The sequence below is a fragment of the Calonectris borealis genome, chromosome 4 (genome assembly GCF_964195595.1).
Source record: "Calonectris borealis chromosome 4, bCalBor7.hap1.2, whole genome shotgun sequence".
NCBI classification, from domain to species: domain Eukaryota; kingdom Metazoa; phylum Chordata; class Aves; order Procellariiformes; family Procellariidae; genus Calonectris; species Calonectris borealis.
Window position 1 is genome coordinate 17422908 of NC_134315.1, and position 25589 is coordinate 17448496.

General features: G+C 38.9%; 1 protein-coding gene across 1 annotated transcript in view; it reads right to left on the reverse strand.

Annotated features, from left to right (window-relative positions):
- The window catches only part of PROM1 (prominin 1), a 56114-nt gene that overhangs the window by 20330 nt on the left and 10195 nt on the right, over positions 1–25589 (reverse strand). Inside the window, exons 2-7 of the mRNA XM_075149212.1 lie at positions 18669–18727; positions 13818–14023; positions 7067–7187; positions 4363–4426; positions 1931–2020; positions 384–601 (exon numbers count right to left, since the gene is read on the reverse strand). Of these exons, the coding sequence (XP_075005313.1) occupies positions 384–601; positions 1931–2020; positions 4363–4426; positions 7067–7187; positions 13818–14023; positions 18669–18727 (758 nt within the window). The remainder of the gene's footprint in view (positions 1–383; positions 602–1930; positions 2021–4362; positions 4427–7066; positions 7188–13817; positions 14024–18668; positions 18728–25589) is intronic.

Sequence of the window (25589 nt, forward strand, 5' to 3'; positions counted from 1 at the left end):
GTCACATCAAAGTAGTAGTCTTGCTAATTTACTAAACATTTCAAAGACAGGAGAGAGGGTAAAGAAACTGGAAAGGCGATTTGAATGTTTTTAGCACACTCCTGAAACCTTTGCTGTACAAAAGTAAAGCTTAACCTCAGTATTTTGGGGAGGGCAGATTATTTCATTGCCCAGAGCAGCACTTTAATGTAGCTGCTTGACACACACTTTATCCTCTCCTACACAGAAGATGAAAGCAGTGACTGGAATTACCCAGAAACATAAAATAAGGGAAGGTCACTTATCTCACAAGTGACAGCACACACTGAGCCATTAAGTTGCAGAATACTACTGGGCTTATTGAAGGCAATCACACTGTAAGAGTCTGAAAAATATTCTCTTACCCCACTAAAATTGGCATTGATGTTCAGTTGATTTAATGAATTCCTGATGATATTGCAAGTTGAGGCAGCCTGAGCCACAGAGCATGCAGAATCATTGAGGGTGTTGCTTAGATGCATTTTAACATCTGTCAAGTTTGCATGAAGCCTCTCTGTTCCCTCCTGCAAAACCTCTACAGAGACGCTCACATTTTCCAGTGCTTCCTTCGTTTCTCTGATGGCTGCAAGGATGTAAAGTTTTTTAAAAAAAACTTTAGTTAGAAACCAGTCTATAGATACAGATTTGAAGAGGAAGTGCACATGCGTAAATGCTATGATATTCTTAACAATACTGACTTAAATAACCCTGCCTCCCTCCCAGAAAAACCCTCTAGCACAGAATATGTATTTATTGCACATAAAAATACATCACTTATGTTTTCCTACAAACAAATGAATGTGTTCAGGCTACTTTTATTGAGATTCTATCCACTTCCCAGATTACTCTTTTCTACCCTTTCCCTACCTCTCCTTACCCAGTAGTTTCAGTAAAGAACTTTAACATTTGGTCATTAAAAATTAAAAGAAAGCCCATATCCACAAAACAATATTTTCAGTATTTTGCTTATAATCTAACTCACAAATTATGTAGCTGCAAGATGAAAGGGAAAGAGATCATGTTGCATCAGCAAGTTTTAATGAATGTTCAACACTGTCTGGCTTTAGATTTCATCCCAATCACACCAAACCAAAAAACTAACCACTGAACAGGTGTTTAGTAGACAAAAAACCACACAGATACAACTAAAAATACACAAGTTACAAAAATAAAGTGCACTTCACACAACACAAGGTTTTATTGTATTTTTTACCTTTGATAGCCCTTTCCACTTTGACTTCAAGACAAATAAGAGAAATAAAGCAAAAAAGGAGAATGATGACGAGTGAATGAGAAAGAATTCATGGGTAAAAAAAAGCAAAGTGACTCAAGTTCACGGATGCCTTTCCCTTTGCTCTATAAACTGTATCCGATTCCCAAAAAAACCCTTAAATAGGAAAAATAATAAAAGAATATTTTCTTTACAGGGAGACAGAATTAAGCATGAGCAATGCTAAACTCAAAGATACAATGAAGAAATTATGGTTGGCACTCTCATAACAGACTTGGCAGTGTATAGGACAGGGCCATTGTATGTTCATTCCCTGACCTGTCGAAGACTAACCTGCAAAGACCCTATAGACAGCTCTTAAAGCGCAGTTTTCCTAGTCTCCCTTATATTCAATGGAAAGGGACAACCACCTGGAGCAGGGAATTCAGATTTCATCTCTCTTCAATGACTGCTGAAACTAGGTATCAACAACAGCACATAAATCTTGATTTAGTTTTTAAATATATTTATAAACCTTAAAATATCTGAAATCCTCAGTTTAAAACAAGCATCAAAGCATGTAGAAAAATGGTAAGTTGAATCATGGTACTGCATAAAGCCATCCCATGCTGTGCACTAGAAAGATGATGTCTGTCTTACCATGGCAACAGAACATTAATACAACAATATATACATCTTTACCTCCTGCCATTGTCAGAGCTGCATCAAGTGCGGGACGCACTTCTTTTCCCAGCTGTTCTTGAACTCTACTTCCAAGCAAAGGTCCAACATCTGTAGTATGGAGAGATAAAAAACCCATTACACACTAGTTCAATTTAAACTACCCCTTACCATAGGTGCTGTCAGACTCTTACTTAACAAAGTATGCATATATTATTAAAATTTCTCTAAGGCCTGACAGTCAGAACTTAGTGACAGAAGATAACGCAGAAACACAGTTCTCCTTTAGTTAGCTATCGGCCTATATATGAAAGCGTATGGCAGAGAATATTCACTAGCACTTGACCATATAGGTAAAGACACATAATATTTCAACAAACTCCAAAATATGTATTTTACTGCATTTACTACTTTTTTGGAAACAGATTTTTTTTTCCACAATCGATCTTAAAGAGGTCCAACATCCAGACAGGAATTTTGTGGCATACTCTTTCACTACACACTATGTTTTCGTAGTGAAAGTGAAACAAGAAAATGAATTCTTTTTCTTTCTCCTGTCCCTCATGTATCCAGCAATGTCAAGGTCACTCACAACCCAGACCTGCCAGCCACCTCCGTTGAAATCCCTTAAGCGTGTTAAGCACATGTCTGCTAGTCCCTGCCCCCTCACGCCGTGCATTCAGCACTGATGCTTACAGCGCTGGCTTCATGCTTACCCACTGCCATCCCCACCTCCAAACCCTCCTGTCTCACTGCCCACGAACAGAAATGAAGCTTAGTTCAGCAAGACGACAGACAAATGCCAAGCAGAGTCTGCTGAAGCATCTTAATGCAACATATCCTTTAGGTAGTCGCTGAGTCCCTCCATTTTCAGATCACTGTAAACAGCTTTTTGAGTTTTTTTGCTCTTGATGAGATGGGAATACCGCATGGTACAGAAGCATCCATTACTGTCAGCACTGTCATGTCTGGCTTGGGATGAGAATTTTTGTGAAGCAGAAAACACTTTTCAGCATTTCCTTAGGGTGGGCAAACTGAACTAATCTACGTTTCTCTTGAGGTTTATGCTACTGTTGATTCCCTTAGAATGAAATCCTTTTGTCCCCAGGTGTCACAAACTTAATTCTGGTATTTCAAGAAAATAAAAGCTATCTTTATTTATTGATAAGCACTCCCATCACAGATCCAGCTAGGTTCCTGTTAACTAACATACTAAATTGGCATTGAGAACAAATGAATATTTAACTTGAAATTTCCTTTAGAGTGCCTGGGAAGCGACAAGCTAGTACTTGAAATGCAGATGTCAATTTTTTTATTATTATTATTATTATTATTATTATTATTATTATTATTATTATTATTGACTTAAAGATGACATACATTTTTTTAGACCAGAGTGTTCCTGCCTAGAATTAAGTAGGAAGACTACTACTACTTTCGTAACCACATTCAATATGCTTTAGTAGCCTCACATAGACAAGACACATTGACCTCAGGGTATGCCAAGCTGGCTGCATTGAAAATGACTTTAAAATACGTTTTAAACCTAGACAGAAGCATAGATTCTGGGCATGATAAGTCAATTCATGATAAGTGGCATGCTGCCACAGTTGCATAGTTTGATCCCAGCAACAATCCTCTTTAAAATTGATTTTGGTATTTCTGTATTTCACTTCAGTCTGAAATGCAGACCTGTACACCTTTATTAACATCTGCTAACAGTGCATCTTGAATTCTAATCTGCACTGAATATGGTCAGCCCTTTCTGTTTTTGGAAAGCGATGTTTAAATTCCAAAAAAAAAAAAAAAAAAAAAAAAAATCAGTGGTTTAGTTGGTTCTGTTTACTGAGAGCTTTAAAAGGTGATGCCTCATATTGTAACTGTGCTGAAGGGGAAAGTGCAGCAGTTGTATTTCAAGTTTTATCTCCTGCTCTTCAACTGCTCATTCTGAAATGGCAAATACGTTAAGTAGCTTTAGAAAGAAGATAAGCTTATACCTCAACTTCTAGCTGAGTAGAGGACAAAGGTATAACAACAAAAATAAACAAATACAGAGATCTCTCACTCACTGGAACCATCAAAACACCTAGTAGCTCTGTTCCTTGACATTTGGCTCCACAGTTAAAAACTGAGGAATAACATTCTAAAAAAGCATTAAGTATCAGTGGTTACTGAACTATAAAAAGGAAAATAAGATATTAGCCTGACTTATTGTACAAGCAATTTAATAAAAGACACTTATTTCAGGAAATAATATGCATCACATCAGCTCCGAGACATTTTTTGTGAAAAGAATTTTAGGTTTTAGTCTCATTCACCACTCAGAACAGCACTTCTGCTTGAAAACCATATTCTCATAAATGAAATTTCACTTTGAATTATAAGCTATTTACATCATCTTATTGAACTCTTTAAACACACATCGCTAACCCCCTTTAAATCAAAGTACTTACTATTTAGGTCAGAGAGTGCTTTATCCTTAGTTGTGTTGTACTGGTTCACCAAGTAGTCAATTTGCTGAAAAGAAGATGACAAAAAAACCTATTAAAATAATTGGAAAAAAGTAATGTTTTTAAATGATACGTCAAACTGCCATTTTGAAACAATCAAAATATTTGTGCAAACCCCCAAAATCCTGGCTCTCTACTGTTTTCAGTTAACTAAGTATTTTAAAATCTTGCTTAGCAGAATTGCACGTAATAAAAGATGTGTTTAATTGGGAAATCTATTTGTTTGGAACATCTCTGGGGTAAATGATTCAGCTTAAAAGTGTTAAGTAGCAGTAACCGTGGCTGTATGAAAGCTACAAGCAGTTAGGCCAATAAGGTTTTGCATGTCTTCACCTCTGTGGTTTGATTTTCTAGTGGCATTAGTTCCTCCTTCACAGAGAGACACGTGGCAAGTTGATGGGGTGGTAATTTTGAAGCAATTCACCAACCAGACTGGCTCGTATCTGGGCAGCTTCTCAGAGCTTCTCTTGTGGAAAGGAGCTGGCTGCTCTGTTTCAATGCAAATGGTTTTCCTTACCCCCCAGGTGGATTTGGCTCAGTCAAAACTTGGGCTCTACCAAGACACCGAATCAACATGAAACAGTAACTTAGTTATCACCAGATCCTGGGTTTGGACAAAATGCTATCAAAGAACCATTCCAAGTGGAAATCTTACTACACTAATTTTGAAAAGACATTAAATAACCTTCATTGATTTCTGCATGTTTAAAATAATGCATTACGAATCCTACCCCAGTTGAGTTAAAGTAATGTAAAGGTTAACACACTTGACAAATGGGGTTCCAATTTTAAATGTGACTCAAACGTGTACCAAAGTGTATCTGGCTTGCAGTCTCAAACTTTCCGTGGAGTAAAGAAAAAAAAAAAAACAGACAAAAAACCACCCTCAAAACAACCTATTGATCATACAGCAGTGGATGTAATTAAATGACAAAGTATGAGGCAGACCTCCCTTTTCTAAAAAAGAAGAAAAAAAATGGAGTTTCTTACTAAGAAGGCTGTAGGTATGTTTTTGTTTCTTTCTTTTGTCTTCCTAGGCTAACCTGAGGACTAAAATTTTGCAGGGCTACAGGCTTTGCATTGTCTCCAGCAATGTCACAGATAAAAGGCGATTCTATGTAACTAATAGTGTTATCACTCAATACTCATAGTCTGCAAATCTTCTATGACGTGACTTTCTTTTACAAATCCTCTTATATGCCATACACCTCATACTGATGAGTCAAGGACATCAGTTAGAATCCAATTAGTTGGATTCTACAACTTTTTCAAGAAGCTGAAGTCCTTATTCTAGGCTTAAGAAATTCTTACAAATGTGTGTGTATACATGATACCCATGTATCTTGTCTATCAAAATGACTTGGAAGATATATCTGATGACTGCATCATTAAGTGCCATCAAGTCTAAAAAAGAAAAATTAATAATCCTGCACAGAAACTAAAAACCTACTACCTGAGACTTTGAGGAACCGCTGGCACAAATGTTCAAGTCGTGACACTATTAAATTCAATAATTCAGGCATTTTTATTAACTTTTTAGCTAGCGTCTGTTTTTTTTTCTCTATTAAGATAGTTACTTCTACGTAACAGATTTTCTACTCCGACGTTTCCTGTTGTCAGCACTCAGCATGCTGTGAAGGGGAGTCTAGTGGTTTCTGATGCAACTGGATTACATCCTTCTGTGCCCTGACTGTCACAACACCATGCGCAAACAAATAATTGTACAGGGAACAATTCCAGATATGGAAACATTTAATGGCAACCCCCAGATGTCTCCTGTTCTCATACAGCCCTGTCAGCAGAAAAACAGCTCTTAGGTTATGGGAGCCCAGAGTTACTGTGACTGGGATGCTACCGTACTCGTGGATCCCACATAATTGTGTGAATTCCACCTATTTCTAATTTATCAGTCACGTGCAAGTCACATGTCAATTTAATTAATTAAAATCAATGAAGCCAAGATAATAGGACTGTTGCACTTTTTTTCCTCCTAATCCATAAAGAATTGAAATTTGTACATGGGAAAGTTTACAAGTCTTCCTTACTAGCATTTCTTTTTTTCTTTCAATGCAAAAAAAAGATACCCAGAGGACTGCTTTTGGGACTTTAAGGAAAGTCTGAAAGTAGAAAGGAGAGAATTTTTCCTGTTCGATATGACACAAAAAAACCAGTCAAGAATACTTCTGGAAAATAAGTTATTGTAGCTCACTCCCAGAGCACATACAAGTAAGTTAAAAATACAAGGAAACAGGAAAAAGCAACAAGGAATCCAAGTTTTCATGTAATATCTTTTTTTATATGTATGCCTTTTAAAACCATATTTTTTTCCAAATGATTCACCTTCTGCTAGCGATTTACACTGGTTCAGTAGGAGGAAAAGGGCCTACAAGCATCATCGCAGCGTACTTCAGCTCAAAAGTTGCTCAAAGAATGCTGATCCATCAGGATAACTCCCAAACATTTACTGCTACGTGAAAGTGTATTACCTTGCATCATTTATTCTACTTCGTGAGACTAACACCCAAAGAATAAACAAAATACTGCAGGTGTGATTTATACCAAATAGAAAGAAACAAATTATTTGCTGCAATACTTCTTACACCTCTTCCCTCCCATCCCCATTCCCCATAAACAAAAAATTCTTTACCGCTGGAGTGTCGTTAAGGAAAACTTTCAGATCTTTAAAATTACTGTTAACCAGTTTCTTTGCTCCTCGGACTTGGTTAGTTAAATGCTGATTGGCAGCATATGCACAGAGCACTCCAACACTACAAAAAATACAGATAAAAAATATTTCTTTATTACTGTAAATGCCCATTCTGACACAAAACAGAACCAAAAAATTACAGCAAAAAAAGCCAGCATTATCAAAATAAAGGTCTCCATAAATTTACACACTCTCTTTTTGTTACTACAAGTTCTCACATGCACCATGAGGCAGAGTAGAGGAATTAGCCATAAGGGCTGATATTGTACTACTAATTCAAAAAAAGAAGGGAAGAAAAGAAGCGATGTTAACCCAAAGTCTTCAGAAGTTATTAACGTACAGCTACTTATCCATTCTGATACTGTCAGAAAATGTGTATAGCCTAGGTAAATTGTACAAGACTTAGAAATGTTAGGCTCTTTTACAAGTATCATTAACCTTGACACAGTTACAAGCAAATGCTCATAAAATAACTGTAAAAAGAAATATTTTACATTTGAAAACTTCAGCAACATTTACTCGTAATGGCCCAATTTATTCACATAATTGCATAGATCTTTTAAAAGCACAAGAATAGTCCTTATTAATGCTAAAATAATATATAAGCAAATAATATATAAGATAGTAAAACAAAAGGTAGAAAGTGAACTAGACTTCCAGTCAGCACTGCTGTTGATTATTTTCTATTTGATCATTCCCCACTGTAAAATTCTAACTACAGCACGGCAGGTCTGCACAAACAGTAAGTAAAAAGGCAATTAAAAGTCCCATGAGAGGCTTCAAAAGCTCTCTCATGATCCCTAGTATTTTGTTTAGTTTAGGTGTAAAATAGACTTAAACAGAAGGATGACTTTTTGTTTTTAAACATCTCACATTCACAACAAGCAGACAAGTACCAGAAACATCAAGAGTAATCATTGGAGCGGTAATAGCCTCAAAAGCAGGCTGACTACAAACCCACTTGATGGGTAAAGCACTAACTTTCCACAGATTTAACTGACAGCAGAGATCCACTCAACACAGGCATGACACATCCCCAAAGGGCAAAATACTGCCTACGGGCTGGAGTCAGGTGCATTACAGGGAACGCCTGGATGGCACGTTTGTTCAGTCTCTTATTCTGCATTGTAGTACAACAGCTCAATACTAGAGAGGCAGCATCTGAAAGGCCATTACGGATATCCAAATGACAGAAGGGAGTCACTAACACAAATGGTACTGTACTCCTCCCAGACTGTCAAACTTCCTGAGCTGGGGTGTCAAGACCACCTAAATACTAATATTTTTAAATAAGACTTAGAGAAAATACATACCAGGCTCCCTACTGGGCAAAATATATATGGTAAGTATAATTCTTGCTCCAAAGAATGTATGTTCAAAGGAAGCCATAATACAGCCACATAAATGAGAAATGAGATGGTGGAGAGCAAATGGGCACCTAGAGTAACATGATTTGCATATCCTGGCAAGACAAGAGCAAACACCCTGATGATGCTCGTCTCCTCTTATCAGTGATCCAAAACCAAACCTTCATCTTTATTTTGCTTTTTCTATTTTAGCTTTCCCAAACAAGGTAAAGGCTTGTTCTCCCAGCAAAACTGGTCTTAAGTACAAGAATTTTTACTGCTCTGACAAATACTCTCAGTAGGAAAATTCTGATTTCAGAGCATGATAAAGGGAGAGATGGCAAGAGTATACTCCACAGGTGCTGGTCTATTAGGATTGCTTCACTAACATTTTTCCCAATATCCAAAAAAATTCAGGACAGGAGGACAGTTTGACATAAAGAGGTTGCTCCTCTACCCAAAGTTTCACAGCTATGTCTTCAAAACTGGCTGTTAACTACCTTCCCAGAAGTCACTAATGAACAAAGGGACATCAACATTTATCTTACTACTTATTTAACTAACAGCAAATGCCATGGTTTTATTTCCACTATGACCAACACTCAAGCAGCCATTATCATCAGCTACCACCCATGGAATGAGAACTCAGAATTCATAAAATGCCAAGAAACTGAGTAACTTTCAACATAAGCAGAAGTAAGCGGTTTCATTTTGGACACATGCAATATATTACTACTTTTTCTCTACAGTGATGGTAATTTTTTTAAAAACTTTTTTTTTTAAAAAAAATCAGAAGACAAACTATCTCAAGCTATCAGGAAAAGTAAACATTTGTATATCACTCTGCGGTTCAGAGTTTATAACAACCACCTTGTTCTTTGGACAGCCAGCATTTTTATGTCCTTTCAATGTTATGCTCACAGAACAGAAAGGTCAACTGGAAGCTAAAGAAACAGTACTTTGTAAGACTTGAGCACGAGCATTTTTCTCTTCAGTCTCCTAAATAGAAGAGTAGGAGGAAACAAGATAGTGGAGATGCTTTAAGCAGACAAGGCACTCAGACTACGACTACATTCTAAATGTAACTAAACAAATACACAACATGAGAGGAAAAATCTATTTTTTATATAACTGAGCCTTGAGTCAACATTCAATAAGCAGCTACAAGGAGAGAGGCATAAAGCAGGAATAAAAAGGACAAGCCTCCTCTGTAACAGATTAGAGAACTGTTTAAACAGTCTCTTCGGGAGTCAGAAATTCCACACTCAATTCCTTGTCAGGTTTCACAGACAGATATAAATGTTACTAATCCAGTTGCGGGGCGGGGGGGGAGGAGATGGCGGGGGGAAGGACCCAAGCTCTTCCTTCAGCTGTGCTTGGAAAAACTTCCAAGTCACAGAGGAGAAACCAACCCTGAACAGATCTACATACTGGGGAAATGCTACCTTCCTCAATACTAGCTAATGAATTTAAGAAAATAATGGGCTAGAGATTTCCATACCAACTTTTTCACCAATTCTTCCAGGTAATGCCGATTCCCAGGTTCTGAACAACACGCGTTACCAATCTCGCAGAGCCAAGAGGCCCTCTATCAAACCTGCATGAGGTGCTTACCAAGATACCAAGTATCATTCCCCTCCTTCAGACTTGCTTTTCCCTAGCTTCACACACAGTAACGTAAGTTCTTTCTTGTAGTTGAGGATAACACAAGCTCTCTTGGAAGGACAGAAAACTGACTACGTATTTTTCTATCCAATAGCCAGGACACTTTCTATTACCAGTATTACATTTGGTATTGCAATGTATGCTTTCTTAAAAAATAAATGTCCCCTCCTTGTCTTTATGATGTAGAAGAATTAACGAAATTACATTTCTTTCCCAGAGAAAATGTGTGTTTGCCTAAGCTTGCAGATGATTAGGAAATAAAACGAAATAGCAGCTCTCTGTCCCTAAACTCTATTTAACCTTTGAAGAAAAGCACATAATTGTTTTAATGATAAATTCGGAATATCAAACCTACTCAGCTACCTATTTGACAGATTATTTCTACATCCTGTGTTCTTTAGCAATAGAATCCTACTTTGTATTACAACATTCTTGTATAAAACCTGTGAATTACCAAAAACACTACATCTATTTCTGACTCAATCTACCAAAAGAAATATATCAAACACAAAATGCATCTACTGGAAATGACACTTAAGGGCTATTCATTTTAAGATAAACAACTGTGTACATAATCACAAGACTTCAGACTTGCTTCTTACACCTCTCCTTGAGAAAAGCATACTTCCCACATACACCTCACCTTCAGAGACCACATCTAGGTAGAACTTTTTTTCTTAAAAAAAAAAAAATAAAATCTGTCATCTTTGTGTTTCCTTTACATATTATTCCAGTAAACTTAGTATTAATCATCCTTAATCATCTTAATTACCAGAGCACTGTATCAGTGGAAAAGTGAGAAGAAATAGTGTTCCTCATGAGTAAAATCTGCTGAAATCTTCTAAAATCTACATTACCAGCATATATATGTCAGTGTGAACTTGCATGCTGACACATAGAAAAGCCATCCCCATTACTAGAGTTTTCAAGAGTTAACTACCTAAGTTTTCAAGAGTTGTTGCCTAAATACACACAATCTACTGCAAGCTCCGCATTCAGCGTCTTTCCCCTACTAATACTCTCTACCATGCCTTTGACCTGTCTTTCCCAGCCAAGACAAGACAGCTTGGACCCATCTTTCCATACCAAGGACTGGAAAAAACAAACACACACACACACACACACACACACACACACAAACCCAAAGAAAAACCCCAAACAAACAACAACAAAAAAAACCCCAAACCCAAGTGGCTCATGTTTCCTGCTCTTCAAAGTTCTAATCTGTTGACTGAGAGAACCCCAGAACAGCTGGCACTGCAAGAGAGATGGAGAGAAGATGCAGAACATACACTTAGACGGTACGTCCTGAAGAAGTCTATCCTCTAGAAATCCTTCCCATTCCCTCCAGTAGCTGTCCACACATATGGTCCACTGGAGGGCCTTTAAAGCAAAGCTCCACTGGCAGAGATGTGTATTCAGGGTACTCTGATGGATGCGTGCCTTGCTAAATGCATCTGAAACAGCACAGCACTTCGTGAAGGAGTCTACAACGTTCCAGTCACCTGGCAGGGGTCTGAGAGACATACTCCCAAAGGAGGCCCCCAGTGCTGCATGAACTTTAAACTATACCTGAACAATGAGAGGACCCACCTCAGTGATTTCATGGCACATCTTGATGTAACCCTGTATTAGCGGACATCATTCAAGTTTTTGTTCTTTTGGCTCTGTCTCTGCAAGTAGCCATAAGCATTTTACTTGCACAGGACTAAATTCTTTTGATTATTGTCACAGCTTACGCATGCACCTGTGGCACAGTCCTTGAGATGTGTGGTTTTGGGAAGAACAACTATAGGTAAATCTTCCACTGGAGATGAAATTGCACGGTAAGTTGGGGGAAAAGTAGAGACTAAATCCACAAGGAGACTTAGTCTGAGTATAGTATAAGAAATAGAGAAATAGTGGTAAGTAAATCTCAGGCTTTCTCCAGTTTTTTTGTTGGGGCAATGGCTATCAACAAGACTGTCCTTTTGTGTTTCAGCACAGCAGTAAGCAAGCTGACATGGGCTTAAATAGATCCAGGCATGGCATCTTCTCTTCCTTTGTGAAAGACGATCCAGGAAGGGCAGCAGAATCCTGCTTTGTATGGAGAAGTACTGGAGACCCGAGCACTCAGTCAGGCAGGGGTCAGTAATATTAGCCCTGTAAAGTCCTAGCTTGCCTTGCACAGCACGCACAGCATTAGAGACTTAGCCGGGGAGTCATATGAGATTATCTCCACCTGTGGAAACCTGCAGACAGAGCTTAGGCCAAGCCCTCCCTCAGGGTAAGCATCTGATACTCCTGATGTCTTATACAAAAGGAAAAAAAAAAAGGATGAATTAAAGAGACAGTTTCCCTAGTCATGGAAAGCACGTTACTAGGGATCACTTATTTCCCAGGCATGACCTCGGAAGAAGCATTTGCCAACGCTGGGTATGCTTAATACCAAAAGAATAGCTGGCAGCAAATGCACAAGTTAAAGAGACCAATAAGGGGGACAATCTCTTAATTTCTCTGCTGACAGGCAACATTCCTTAGCCGTTGTAACCAGAACATAGTGTCCTGCAACACAGCATCCTGCAACGTGGTGTAAAGATAGCTGGCAAGCTCTGTGAGCTACCTTCAGTTTCAGCATGCTGAGAAGTAATTTAATAACTTACTTTCTTTGAGGCACCATTGTACTATGAAGAACTTTTGTCCTGTCATCATGGCAGGGATGCACCTATCACGTACAATACCATTCGGCTTTCTGGTCTTCAGAATACTTAAGTGTCATGTTTGTTAGTGATGCCTGGGAGAAAAGAGCATGTTCCCATACCTGGTATCAGTGTGGTCTACATTTGAGCATAGGCAAGGTCTCAATTTGTCATAACAAACAGTTTTAAAAAGAAAAAAAATTCTAGATTACAGTGAAGTGACACAGTATGCCCCATCTGACTGAACAGTCACACAGTATAGATAAAAAAAAAAATCAAGTCTTTTGAAATATAATCACAAAATAAGGATAGTAGGCAGGTAAAAATATGAAGAAATTGAAGGAAAATAAAGAACCTGAAAGCAAAAATATATTTTGAAAGCATTTGCAGGTAAAAGAAAAGTCTGGATTGTAGTCCCTCATCACCCACTACACACCCAGCACAGAACCAGAGTATGCTCCCAACGCTAACAGCGCAAAAATGTCTCCAAACTCCAGAATTTCACAGTGAGTGCATGCATAGTTTAAACAACTCAGTGCTCAAAAGAAAACCCATTATTTTGAACCAATAAGAAAATCTGGAGGACAGCAAATACTGAAGGAGGTCACACAATTGCTTTTCTCACCACTACTACACTATCAAGAACAAAGCAGAAAGTTCTCTATGGGATGGTAACTGAACATAGGACACAGTATCATAAGTTCATAAGTTTAATGCAACATTCTGCATTTTGAGACTGGCAAAAACTTCATTGGCCAAATCCAAGCTTTTTTTTTTTGTTTCACACCTACATTCCTCTCAAGTGAGTACATAATGACCTGTAGATAGCAATGGTAGCAGCATTTTTATAATACAGTCATATTTTCTTTAATAAGCAATAATATTACTTAGTCTAATGCAATCATTTCTGCACCTGTAGGCTAATACAGTAACATTATTTGTCATGACACTGCAAAATTAGTGCTATACCAAGCTTCATATTGTTCTCTTTATTACACTTGCCTTATTATTAAAGAAGCAACAAAAAGAAATGTTGCAAAACAGCTCCTCTGACAGTCAGCATTTTTCTTCTGTCTTTGATGCATTTCCCCACCACAGTTGTCACAGCAACGACACATACAGAAGCAAAGTCCCACAAGAGGCAGTAACAAAATAAATAGCAATCCCAAGGCTGCGGAGACTATAAAACCGATTTCATAGTAGATGGCCTGTAATTCAGACAAAAATAGTGGTAATAGCAGGTATCACACAGTAACTGCAATCAATATAGAGCAAATAATTAAAAATCAAACTAGACTAAACCATCTACTAAGTTACCGAGGTTACGGACTTGGGGTATTTTGTCAATTATTGACAACTTTTCTAACAAAAAGATACATAACATTGTAGATACTGATCACTAATAATTATTTAGCTAGAATATTAGGTAGGTAAACTACAGGAGTGAGTGCTAAGAGAGAAATACGCTCACAAGAAACGAATGTGAATCGATGCAATTAAAATAGGTTAAAAATGAACACATTTGATTTCCCGGACCACAAATCTACTGTTTCTCACATTTGTTTCCAAAAAGGCTCCACAAACGTCAGCAAGGCTGACTAGATCAACACTTCATCTGAGAGGGGGGAGGGAGGCTTAGCTTGTTCTCCTTTTTAATCAGTTATGAGTGTAAAGATTCTTATGAACCGCAAAGGGAAGTTCTTCACTGGATGATCGATTGCAATGGCAGAGGTTTCTCCAAACTGCTGAAGTAAAAACTGCTTAGGGACTGGAAAACATGGAGGAGTGGATTTTAAGCTCTCTCAGGTAAAGACATTTATTCTGCTGCCAAACAGCAAAGCAGCAGCAACCAAAAGGACGCTTTCAAAAGCTGGAAGGAGTGAAAGGGAACGATGCAATGCAATACCCTAATGAGCTTTTACACTGGAAGCAGCGGAAGTGCCCCAGGACGGAGAAGCTGGGCCAGGCAGCCCTGGCACGGCCTCATGCAAGGTGACATGGCTTCCAGGGCACAAGCTGCGAGCTGGCCATGCTGTTTCCCTCTCCGGCGAACACAAGCCAACACATCCAGAACCAGACCGGACAGGTGTCTGCACACAGAGGTAGACAGCATGGTGCTTTTCTACTTTCCTTTCCCAATTTTAGGAGAACTAATTCTCACACTAGTACTTTGAGTCCTCTTCTGTTTTACTAATCCACCAGCACAAGAGCAACTTGGCAGTAACAGGATGAAATTGAGGCTGTGTATCGTACTGCAAAATAAGTTACAGTTTCTCACAAGCTATCAATCATGCTCCAGTTCCAGCTTTGCTGATGCCCTTCTTCACAATCCCTAATTACCAACTGATCCAAATACAGCAACCATCACCATTAGCAGAGTTGCAAGTTTCTGACCTAATTACCAATTCTAGGATGAAACCTTTTTTTTTTAATTATTATTAACAACTGCTGGTTAAAAGCTCTTCTGAAGAATACAAACTAGACGCTTGGAAGAAGAACTTGGCTAGATTTTGCAAAAGAATTGTTTTCTAGTTAGCTGAACACTTCAGAAATTATTTGATAAATTCAGAAATTTTAAAATAGGTTAGATGGAAAAACACATTTTAAGTAACATTAAAAATAGTTATGGATGTTTTAACAGAAGTAGTGCATACAGACATGGTTAGTTTCTTTTCAAAGCTGTACATCTACCATAAGACATTACCTGAAGAGTCAGCACAACATTTTCTGGCTGTGGAAGTCAAAACAAATGGAGAATGTGTATAACACACGGGCAGCATGCACAAAAACAAATCACGTGAATAATGAACAATTAACCATGACCAAAACAATTAACAACAGAGAAACAATAATACAAAGCCACTAAAGTAAAATAATGTATAGAAGCAAGATTATGGAAAATTATTCACAATAAAATACATAGCAGATAATTTCTGGTTTCCTTGGTAAGTGAAATGAATCTAGGATTTGTCCAACAAATATTTCCATCTTAAACCAACAACAGACCAGTTATTTCTACACTGAGCATCTGTTTCATATAATTCCCAACACATCTCTCAGGACAGAAGGCCAGAGATTGCATTACTTTGTGGTTTAGCGATTTCTTCACAAATTCCACCTGTCATAACTGACCTATGATATTCCTGACTAACCTTTTCTTTTCAATGCTTATTTTATTTTGGTATAAAAGCAGCAGTTTTAGTAGCAGTTTTGGGACCTTAACTAATCTTGTAGAGGTTTATTTTAAATTATTCACAAGTAAAAAAGAAAAGCATTCAAGAAAGACTGAAGAATTCTATTTATCAGGTTCTTAACTGATTTCTTATCTGTAATTTCAGGAAAACACTGAAAACTAAATATTCAATGACAGGAATTTCAGAAGAACCCAATTTCCCCTTTGTCTCCACAACGGAAATAGAATTTCTTGTATTTTTCCCCCTTCATCTCTGTATGACAAGTTCACAGCTGATAACGCTCTCCCCTGTCTCATAAGCAGAAAAGGGAAGCAGACAAGCTAAAGACAGCAAGACCCCTCAACCCAAAGTCTGATATGTGAGAATCAGAAATATTCTCAAGTTTTAGGAATTTTTTTCAGGATCCCATACATCTTTATGAAACGTCTATTGTACAATATGCTTAAAATGTTCAAAATCATATTTGGAACTACACTTTTAATGGGAGGAAAACAAATGCTTACCCTCCCTTAAAAATCTGGTATCAAGTATGATTTTGAACGTTTTAAGCAAGCACGTCTCCCAGCAGAAGTAAAGCAATGGCAGCAGCACCGAGTTGGCTCGCCCTGAGCAGGCACAGCAGCTGTGCTCAGCTGCTGGGCTGTCCTGGCAGATTGCTGTCCCTGACAGGGGACAGGGAGATGTCGATGGTAAAAGTCCAACTGGGAACAGAGGCATACACAGCACAGAAGTGGGAAGGGCCTCCTGGGTCACTAACACATTTTACAAATAGGTTAAAAAGAAAAAAAAGGATACAGAGTAACAACAGTAGAAATTTAACAAGATAAATATCAAAACCAGATTTCCTGTTCTCGCTACTGAAGGGCTGTTCCCAATGCTTGGTGAACTAGTGAGTCGTCTTACATGGATGTACACACGGCCCATTTCTGCCCCTTTGCTTCTGTGATAGCACCATCTTTTGCCCAAATAGCAGTTTTTTCTTCCCAGTGTTTCCTCTCCATATATATTTATAAGGAGTAATCACCCCCCAAATCAATTATTTTGCCAAGCTAAGCAAACTCTTCCAGTCTCCTCTGAAGACCTGTGTGTTTCCCAAATCATCCTAATACACACTTTCTGAACTTATCCTGCTCTGAGTTCATTCTCCCTGAAATTGAGTGATCAAAACCACAGACAACATTTCTAACTACTTACCTGCACCCTTTAGTGACATTCACGCTTCCCTATCCCCACTGGAAATTCCTCCAGGGGCACATCTACAGCCATGTTGGCCTCTTCACAGCTACCTCTCATTGATGCTTCTATCTTCTGAGGGACTCTCTACTTGTCTTGACAGATTTTCCTTTTCCAAATTTGTTTTGAAGTTTTGCATTGTATTCAGGTGAAAATTAGGACCTATAAATGGCCTATAATTGTTTTACTTCCTAAGCATGCCTAATATTGTATTTGCCACCCTATAATCACACAGTATTTTACCAAGTGTCTCCACTATGCAGGATTACAGCTGTCATTAGTCTCAAATTTCTCATGACTTACATAGTAGTTACTAAGTACTATACTTGCACTCATGTATACCGCCTGCGGTCTAATGGTTTTGTTCAAAGACTCTGCCAACAAAGTCCACCCTGCGTTCCTCCCTGGGTGTGCAGGCACAATCTGTGATGCACCACTCTCTCACACCCCCACCAAACAAGAATACGGGATCGCCAAGAGCCGCTTGATGCAGCATAACGGCAATACCCACATACTTGGATGGCATGCAGAGGTTAAGCTACTGGAGTGATAGTTTCATTGTCGGGAAGACATGGAAGCGCAAGGCTTTCCCCCTTCAAATCCCAAGATCATTCAGGTCATCCTGAATGGATTCATTCAAGGCAATAGCTCAGTGCCTGTATGCCAAGTTCCATACTCATCTTCCTGACAGGTACACCATGCTGCAGGGACGACGAGCAAGTAGCTCACACAAAGTAACATGTCCGTTGTGTGGGCCTGGTTAAGGTTCCTGTTGCAGGCACTCAGCCTATGACATTGCTTCAAAGATGGGGTACTGTCCTTGAGAACTGCCTAAAATCAGATTCATGCTACGTTCTATCTTATCTCGCTACCGAGTACCCTACGAATTTCAACTGTTACAGGATAATCACAAACCTAAAGAGAGAATGGAAAATACCCTTGATGTGATTAGCACACTATGTAAACTAAAATATACTCTATAAGTAGGCTATGGAAACTTCATTTTACAAAGGCACCAGAACCAGCATGTAAATTCAGCTTTCTGAGGACAACAGCTGAAGCTAACATGACAGCTGAGCAGTAATGGTTCTCTCTAAGCATTTTTAAATAAAAGCAGTATTTTTCAATACAAAGAGCCTTCAATCTTTGTGCAACAAACACCACAATCACATTACAGCTAGAATTTATAAATGAGCCTTAACTATGTGTAGCTTCTTTACAGTGGCTTATCAAATTTTCTTTGTAATATTTTTTGAAAGGCTTTGGTCCCAAATTTTGTATGAAACCATCATACACATCATTCACAAATTTCATTCTTGCATCCTGTTGTTACAGCTTTAAAATACTATTTCGTATTTTAGAAACAAAACTGAATTTCAAAGTCATTGTTTTCATTATTTCATGCAGATACATATAGACAATTTACCTTTTGATAATCGCCCTGTGTATTTCCAAACTTCTGCTGTGCTACTTTTCTGATGAGATCTGAAAATAAGCAAGAATATTCCAGAGTTTTAAACAACATAAATAATAAAAACAAGGGAAAGAGGATGGTATGAATTCTACTGTTAGGTAGGCAAGATGAAATTAAGAACAGACATCAACAGGATAGGCAAGCACAGAAGTGTTTCCATAAACCTGTCTAGTAACAACATTTTTAACCAGCTGTATATTTTATGAGCTCACAGGAAGACACCCAGGTTATCTATCAATTAATCAATTCCTGCTGAAATATAGTGAAGGTTTTTCCGAGGTCATCCTCTGTACCGTAGCATCATTATTAAAAGTGAATCCCAAACTTATCAATTACATGGACAAAGTTCAAGTATCAGCTTTGCTTCATGTTCATGACAAGTACATAGATGTATGCATACATATATATACGCACAGATTTACAGAATTAGATAGATAACGTGCAAAACAAGCATGTTAACGATGACTTCTTGACTGAATGGTACAAGGAACAAGGTCCTTATTCTTGCCAACATTATTGCAATCTTTTTTTTCTTTTTTTTTTTTTCATCTCTGGACCCACAGACTTTGCATGAGAGTATGCAACACCACCAAAACAAATCAGAAATCCTAAGATGTGCCAACTTGCTGTGCGTGCAAGCATCACATCTAACACACTCATTTCTAACTTATTCACAATATAGACAAAATACAGCAACCATCAAAAAAAGAAAGTAGGAATTTAACACAAATAGTGCCACTTAACATTAATATCATTTCACCACACCAGTTTCTTTCAGTAAACACCAGCAACTGCAATGAATGGATCTCCTTTTTGGGACATTACCAGTCTACCCTTATTGAGGTTTTGCCAGCCCTATGGGAACTATGCTGGGAACTGTGGCTCCCGGCCACTTCCGTGACATCCTGCACTTGAAGAAGGGCACCCCTAGCCCTGCAGACCCTCTGCCTCAGAGGGGCATCAGCGGCTCTGGGTATGCTCCACGCTAGGTTGTGTAAAAGCAGCAGTGTTTGGATGTTTGGGAGGAGTGACTGACTGAACTTTTGGTCTCCTCTGATGAAGGGGAAACACATTAGGAAGGAGCACACTGTACTCGGAACTGGTGAGGCCACACCTCAAATACTGTGTTCAGTTTTGGGCCCCTCACTACAAGAAGGACATTGAAATGCTGGAGCGTGTCCAGAGAAGGGCAACGAAGCTGGAGCACAAGTCTTATGAGGAGCAGCTGAGGGAACTGGGGTTGTTTAGCCTGGAGAAGAAGAGGCTGAGGGGAGACCTCATCGCGCTCTACAACTACCTGAAAGGAGGCTGTAGAGAGGTGGGTGTTGGTCTCTTCTGCCAAGTAACTAGCGATAGGATGAGAGGAAATGGCCTCAAGTTGTGCCAGGAGAGGTTTAGATTAGATATTAGGAAAAATTTCTTTACTGAAAGAATAGTCAAGCATTATAACAGGCTGCCCAGGGAAGTGGTTGAGTCACCATCCCTGGAAGTATTTAAAAGACGTGTAGATGAGGCGCTTAGGAACATGGTTTAGTGGGCATGGTAGTGTTGGGTTGACGGTTGGACTTGATGATCTTAGAGGTCTTTTCCAACCTTAATGATTCTATGATTCTATGACTGATTTGCAAGCTGAAGAGATCCTGAAAAGTTCTTCGCAGAAAACCGTGCCCAAGGAAAAAAAACACACAACAGCGAGGCTGTTTCAAGGAAGGTACTCCCTGCAAGGAAGCTGCAGCCAGCAAGACTGCCAATTAAAACATTAAAAAAAAAAACATCTTGTAACATATCCCAAGAGTGTCAAGCTACAAATCATCCACAGACGGGAAGTATATTCTAAAATACAGAAAGAGTGCTAGCAGTAGATGATCAAGGACTCTCTCTACAGTGAGGCAACCTCATTTTGGAAAGACCATACATATGCTAGAAGATAAGGCTGAATCCCATAATAACATAAGTAAACCCAAAACATATGTAGAATAAGCACCCAGGAAGAACAAAAGAGTTACGATCCCTGCAAATCCTTTCAAGCTCTGTACCTTGAGAGTCAGGAGACCACTGAAGGAAAGGGCACACACCACTGCATGGGCAACACACAACTGATCCACCACTGCAGCTCTGAGACATCTTGCACACTGGGATCAGCAGAGCCCTCCCTGTACCAAGCCCATCCCCAGGCAGCATCCGTTTTCTCGGGGAGTTTCAGCAGCAAGGAGGTATACAGCCAAGTGAGGCAGAACCGCGTAAACCCCAAAAATGTAATTCACACTGGCTGTTAGACATTTTTTTTTCTTCATCGGAGGCAACATTTCTTTCTTCTTGTTTATATCTATATACCTACCAAGTAAGTAAATTTAAAACACGTTGGTACATAAATACATAATGCAATGAATTTTCTCTACAGCTAGATGCCTTTTAGCAAGCAGGAGAAGAAAAGGGCTAAAATAACCCTCCTCTTTACATATTTATTCAACCATTTAGCATTGTGTGGCAACACACCACAGAATAGCCGCTAAAGAGAAATCTCTACTAACTGTAATCAGAATACGATGGGAAGGAAGAAAAAGGAAAAGCTTCTGTGATCCTCAGTGGCGTGAAGTAGTACAGACCGTCTGCGTGCAGGTGATCAAACAGAGGAGCCAACTGCCCAGGACACTGTGGCATCGCCCTCGTTGCTGCTACTCCAAAGCCAAGCAGGAGAGTCCCCAGCAACCTGCCCTCACTTCCAGGCTGCTCCTAACTCAGAGATTCATCTTGGAAAAGGCTTGGACCCAATGACCTCCGGAGGTCCCTTCTGATCCAAATTATTCCAAAGTTATCCTACAATCATGCTGACATTTTATTATAAATTATTTAATGGAAGAGTGAAAGCGCTTCCAGGAAGCATGTAAGAAAGCTAAATTTTATTATTGACAAAAGCTTCCTTTGATACATGTCCTACTGTCGGGAATCAGCACAAGATAAAATTTAAAAAGCATTAGCCTTTCCTGTTAAATAAAAAGTTTTTACCCATTCTTCTAGTTGAGTGTCTGTCCCCATCATAAATTAAAATGAAAATTAAACAAAAAAACATTTTACATCAAGTTTTACATACATCTATATACATATATATAGTTATGGATGTCTTATGCGTACGCAAAACTACTCAAGAGAAACAGAGGATGGTTGAGGCTGGAAGGGACCGCCCGAGATCATCCAGTTCAACCCCACGGCTCAGCGCAGAGTCACCCACTGCAGATTACTCAGGGCCATGTCCAGTCAAGTTTTGAGTATCCAATGAGAACATCCAATACTTCAAAAAAACAAAATCAAAAAAACCCAAACTGCTCTGATTACTTGCTCAGAATGTTCCTGATTCACAGTTTTGATTTATACTGTTTCCATAATTTATAGCCTGTCAGTCAAAAAAAAAAAGACAGAAATCAACCTGAATACACTATGACAAACTGATGCAGAAAATAGCATTTTCAATGTGTTTCTGAAATTTAGAGGCTCTAAAGCCTGTTCATCAGAAACTAAAACACCTTTAGGTTTATAATAAACAAGAAAGCCTGAAAATAGGTACCAAAAGTTCCCACATGGATTAAGTAAGTTAAATAGTGAGAATAATACAGGTTTCATACATAGCACAATAGCCAGTATTACACAGCTGATTTTTTCCCTTAGTTTTCCAGAAGGTGAGATTTCCCTGCTGAATAAAGATTTACTACTTAGATTACTTTGTAATGATTTTTTAGAAGTAGCTTCAGGGTGTTTTTCTCACCAGGCAGCAAACAGTGATTGACCAGTCTTTGCCATGAATTTACTATTTTAATAGCCTTCAGTATCGACTGGATGAGACACATTCCCAGTTAATTCATTTCAAATTAGATGTGGAAGTCAGATATATTCCCGCAAAAAAATAATTTTGGCTACAACTGAACGTGATATTACCTGCAGTTACCCACCCACACATCTGTAAGCACAAACTTGCCTTAGTGGTTTTGCAGAATCAAGAATCTCCCTATTAGGTTTTACGCACATTGATAGTAATCACGGTTACTCCTGCAGCGCTTAAGGGTTAAGCATGGGAACGCCCTGTGCCAGGTACTGTGTAAACACAAGCATCATCTTTTCAGGTACGGCCACACTGCTCACTGTAGCACAGTGAAGAGACACCTCAGCTCACGTTTAATTCAGTCTGTGATTTTGGTCTGCTTTTCTGAAGCACCTTTCCTCCCTAGCTAGAACATCTCACCTCTAGCATTCAAATAAGTTTTTATTTAAAATTGAACTAAGGTAACTCCACACTCTCTTCTGCATTATTGGTAGAGTACCACCTTGAGGCTGATTTCTGTTCTAAATAGAAAAGTGCTAGGAAGGTGTGATAAAAAGTGGTGTCCTCTATTTTCAAATTAATGGGATTACTTCTGAAATCTCGGCTTGACCAGCTGCACACATTGTTTCACAGGACCAGTAATCCAAGGCTTTAGCACAGAACACATTTTATCACTGGGGTTAAAGAGATTTACCTTGTGAGGCTCATTTACACGGCTAATTACGTTACTGCTTTTCTCTGTTTCCTTCCTGTTCTCATCACACATGTGAAATGCCATCTGCCCTAGTAAATCTAACTAGCCAGATGAACTGTTAATTTGCCAATGCAATTTGCGATGAAATATTAAGCACCTCTGAGAAGCCCTGGTTAAGAAAACATAATCACCAACTGCTGCACTGCACACGTATTGTGTATATACACTCAGTATCTCATTACCCAGACAAGAAAATGAGGTTAGCACTAGGCTTGCTTCTTAGAACTGCTCTACAGAAAGGGATAGCAAAAATAGAGATTTAAAAATAAGCTGCCTGGCTATTAAGTACCAACATAAATTAGTTACAAATTCTTCTGCCAAGAAAGCTTTCCAAATCTAGGTGACAAGAAAACAGTTGGAGTAAAACCTTTGCGAATGCTATGCTTTGTCTTCACTCAAACAATTCCGTTGAGCTCGTTCAGTTATAGTGCAACTCCAGCATTAATCAAATTATGCCAGAAATTAATTTATCTTTTTATGCATAATATAACATATTAGGCTTCTATTCTGAAAAGGACTTCAAGCAAACCAATAAAAACCGTGACTGAAGCATTCATGTCGCACTGAATGGAGATTTTTCAGAACAACAGGGGAGAATTACATAGATAATATACATGATAAATTAATAACTGCTTTAATGGTATCTCATTTTAATGCATATCATAGTAGTCCATCCCATTCCCCTTCATTTATAACAGAGGCAATGGACTACACACACACTGAACAGTTCAGCATCTCTCTGAATCAGTTTGACCACATTTAGTAGCAATAATTAGTCTGAAATTAATGAATTAAAATTACTTCAAGCTTGGTTTTTTTTCCTCTCTAATTATGACTCAGACTAATGAATAACTCTTGCAAGTCCAAGAAAACCAGGAAAGCTGTATTAGCCTTTCAGACTTATCAGAGATAAAAATCTTTCAGGTATCTTACAGCAAGTTTTACTGCAAGTTCACTTTATTGACATTTTAAAATACTTGCTTTGACTTGAGTGGGGCTTTGCTTGCTTCCCCAAAGGTAGAAAGCCTCTAGCCATTAGCCTTTACTACAGTCAGATTCAGTTCCCATTGAAAAGGTGACCTTCAGCAGGTAACCCAGGATCTTTCCCTTTACTGCCAGATAACTACCTAACAGCTCTGCTGACTCTTACTGTCCCTAATCGCACAGCGATCACTTGGCTCTGGTTCCACTGCAGAGCGAGGTGGGAGCTCAGTAATGTTGACGGCTGAAGAACCCACCATGCACGTTGGTGCAGAGGCTGCAGAGAGGGTCCTGCCACATTGCTCACCCCGTGCAGTCTGTCCTCTTTCTGCAGAGCAAGGAGAAAACTCACTCTGTAGGCCAAGTGGGAAGTCTCAAAGGTGAGGAGATCTTCCCACTTCCCACACAATAAGAGACCACTTTAGCCCACAGATGAGGAGTCTAATTCATGCATTCACTCCGATAGTCTAGACCGTTCCTTTCCAATTCCAGACTCAGAAGGTTCACTCCCCTCCCTCTTCACAACATCTCCCTCAGACAGACTTGGGCCATAACCCTTGTCCCCAAACTCAGGAAAAAAAACCAGCCTTCTCAGATAAATTATCCCCACAACTTTTAGGCAAGCTATCTCTCTATACAATTCCCAGTTTTTTTTACCTTGAGTTACTGGGAAGATCAGGCTGGTTCAGCTTCCACCCTCCTGCCCCTCACAAGAGGCCATTCTGGCCTTCTTCCCTTCAAGCACAACTCCTGAGTGACACCTACCTTACCTCGCTTCTGAAGCCCACACACCAGACCACCTGCTTACACTACAGAGATGGTGAAAGGAAATTCTCTGTTCAATCACCTGTTTATTCACCTGCATTAAAGAAATAATGTGCAAAAACTATAACCTTAAACCATCAGCCATGCCTTTGGACAAGAAAAAAAGGCGAGTAAGAAAGGAACCTTGCTGCTGTACCTTACCACTGACATGCAAAATGAAGCCCTAGAACCTGTTATTCTACAATGACTGGAAGAACTTGTTTGAATGGAGGTAAAAAATGACAAACATATACTAAATTGCTCAAGTATTTTAACTCTCTGACTCCACATTCTTTAGGTACATGTTGATCAAAAGCAAGAGAAATACGCTTATCCTACAGTACTCTGGCTCGGTCTCAAAATCCAGCAACACATATGACATAAAACAAAATATGACATAAACAAAAACATAGTAAATGCATTTTTAAGCTCTCAGCAGACTTGTAAAGCACATACTGCTTTATTCATAGTTGAAAGGACAAGCCACTAGATCACCTAGAAATGAGTCTTAGCTTATACT